Consider the following 2,500-nt stretch of genomic DNA (forward strand, 5'->3'; position numbering starts at 1 on the left):
TGTCTATTACAAATATATTATATTGTTCTAAATATCCTTGACAAACTAGACATAGCTAAGGTTCTGGACACTTTTTATATTGTTTACATAATCGTCTCTGTCGGGCGGAAACCTCAAATGTCCAAAATTGTTACTTTTCAGGATCAAAAGTAGCAGATCTACAAGCTCAAAACTTGCGGATATGCTGCTTTTGATGCTTTTGTGTGACACTGTAGTATGATCAAGTAGGGCATTAATTAGGGTAGGTGCCCTCACAAAAACATGCAGTAATCCTGGTCTCTATACTGACTCTCCCTGGTCAGCCGGGGCGCCTGATGGAGGGGAAAGGAACTGGTTGGGATAACGTGTTCCTCCTACGTGTCCTACATACCTGGAAGGAGAGCTGTCCGGCTAGCGGGTCGGCGTAAAGGTGCACGCTCCTGCACTCCAGCTCCTGGGGCTTGCTGCCCTGCTTGTCCTGCAGCGCGCGCGGGTTGAGGCGGTACCACTGCAGGTGTTCGTAGGTGTAGTTGTCGGCGCTGCAGCGCAGCGACACCTTCTCCTGCTCGTTGGGCTCCTCCGAGGGCCGAACCTCCACGCTGAAGCCCTCTGGGATGGCTGCAAGTGGTGGGAAAATTACTCGTTTTTTTTCCCGAGTAAAAACATCAATACGGCAATGTAGAAATACTCTGTTACGAGTGAACGTCCGGAATTCAACATTTTACTTGAGTAAAAGTACAGAAAGTAATGGTAACAAAATGTACTTGAAGTACCAAAAGTAAAAGTGACCCGTTTCACAAGTTTTCAAATGTATAAAAATCTTTTTAAAATAGATCTACAAGCTCACAATGCGTCACCATGCGACGCATTGTGAGCTTGTATTGTGAGCTTGGCCGAAATGTATACAGGGCTGAAGTTATTAATGTATGTATTCATCTCCAAAGTAACTAGTAACTAAAGTTTCCAAATAATTGTAGTGGAGTAAAAAGTACAATATTTGCCTCTGAGATATAGTGGAGTAGAAGTAAAAGTATTGAAAATTGGAAATACTCCAGTAAAGTAAAAGTAGCTCAAAATTAAACAGTACTTGAGTAAATGTACTTAGTTACTTTCAACCACTGGATGGCTGTGAGGAAGAGGAGACCCCACCCCATCCAGGGACGCTTTGGGTTACTTGAGGAAGGCACCCTTACAGGTCTGTAACTCTGAGAGTGTACAAATGGAACCAAATGGTTCATTTGGTTCCATTTGTACACTGTCAGAGTTATGGTGGTCCTTGAAATTAAAAAGTTTGAGAACCACCGGTTTTGTAATTATATAGCAGACGTGGAAGTCCTCATACCAGCTCTGACAGCGTGATGAAACCGGTTCCCGGAAACGGTGCCAAATGTGATGGAACCGACTCCGGTTCCTCAATGTTGGATCCGGTTCCCTCCGGTTTCCGGATCCCAGCCATAGCTGTGAACTGTGTTTTGTGTCGCTTAATGGAGTGTAAACTTACTGGTGACGTAGAAGTAGACGAGTCTGCGGTCTGTGCCCACCTTGTTCTGGGCAGAGCACATGTACATGACCGACACGCTGGCGTTGTGGATGTGCAGCCGGCTCACTACCTGCAGTGGTGGAAGAAAGTACTCTGATTTTGGACTGAGTGTGTGTGTGTCAGTGTTGATTTTGACAGCAAATTTTTATTTAGTTTTAGTCATAGTCTTTTGAATAAAATTCCATTTAGTTTTAGTAATATTTTAGTCATCTGAAATGTTTTCGTTTTTGTCTAGTTTCATCGACTAAACATCATAAGGTTATAGTCGACTAAATCTACAGTTGATTTAGTCGACTAAAATGTATTTTGCCGGTGCCTTGATGGCGTCTTAATGGCTGATTTTACACATAGTTGCATGCTGAAAATAGCCGATCTACAAGCTCACACTCGCGCTGCGACGCGTTGTGAGCTTGTAGATCTGCTATTTTCAGAGCGCAACACCCGAGCACAACCAAACATAACATGACTTGTCTTTTAGTTCTACTGGATCTCTTCTCCACTAGTCCCTCGCTAACATTTTTGTCTAGTTTTTATTTGTTGACGAAATTGTCAGTATATTTAGTCTTAGATTTAGTCATCATACAGTAGCTTAGTTTTTATTTTGTTTTTATTTAATTTTCGTCAGTGAAAAAAGGTAGTCGATGAACATTTTTCGTCATAGTTTTAGTCGACGAAATCAACACTGGTGCGTGTGCGTGCGTGTGTGTGTGTGTGAGTACTTGTAGTACTACATTGTGAGTGCCAAACATCCCCACGTATAGACATGGTGAGGAAAAGTTTTGCCTGGTCCTCACAACAGAAATGGTTGTTTTATAGTTTAAAAAGGTAGTTAGGCTTACAGTTGTTGTTAGAGTTAGGATTACGATTAGACGTTTAGAGGCCTAGGTTTAGGCGTCAGGGTTGGAGTTATGTCTGATTTATACTTGTATAATAGCTGCTAGTGATGTGCAGGTCGGGTTTTTTCATGACCCGCCCCGCCCC

General features: G+C 42.7%; 1 protein-coding gene across 2 annotated transcripts in view; it reads right to left on the bottom strand.

Annotated features, from left to right (window-relative positions):
* The window catches only part of flt4 (fms related receptor tyrosine kinase 4), a 281,476-nt gene that overhangs the window by 168,651 nt on the left and 110,325 nt on the right, over positions 1-2,500 (bottom strand). For both annotated transcript variants that reach the window (XM_080416376.1, XM_080416375.1), the window contains exons 12-13: positions 1,481-1,589; positions 371-597 (exon numbers count right to left, since the gene is read on the bottom strand). In XM_080416376.1, coding sequence (XP_080272502.1) covers positions 371-597; positions 1,481-1,589 — 336 coding nt within the window. The remainder of the gene's footprint in view (positions 1-370; positions 598-1,480; positions 1,590-2,500) is intronic.

This window comes from Gymnoscopelus braueri (genome assembly GCF_963280865.1).
Source record: "Gymnoscopelus braueri genome assembly, chromosome: 20".
Lineage (NCBI taxonomy): Eukaryota > Metazoa > Chordata > Actinopteri > Myctophiformes > Myctophidae > Gymnoscopelus > Gymnoscopelus braueri.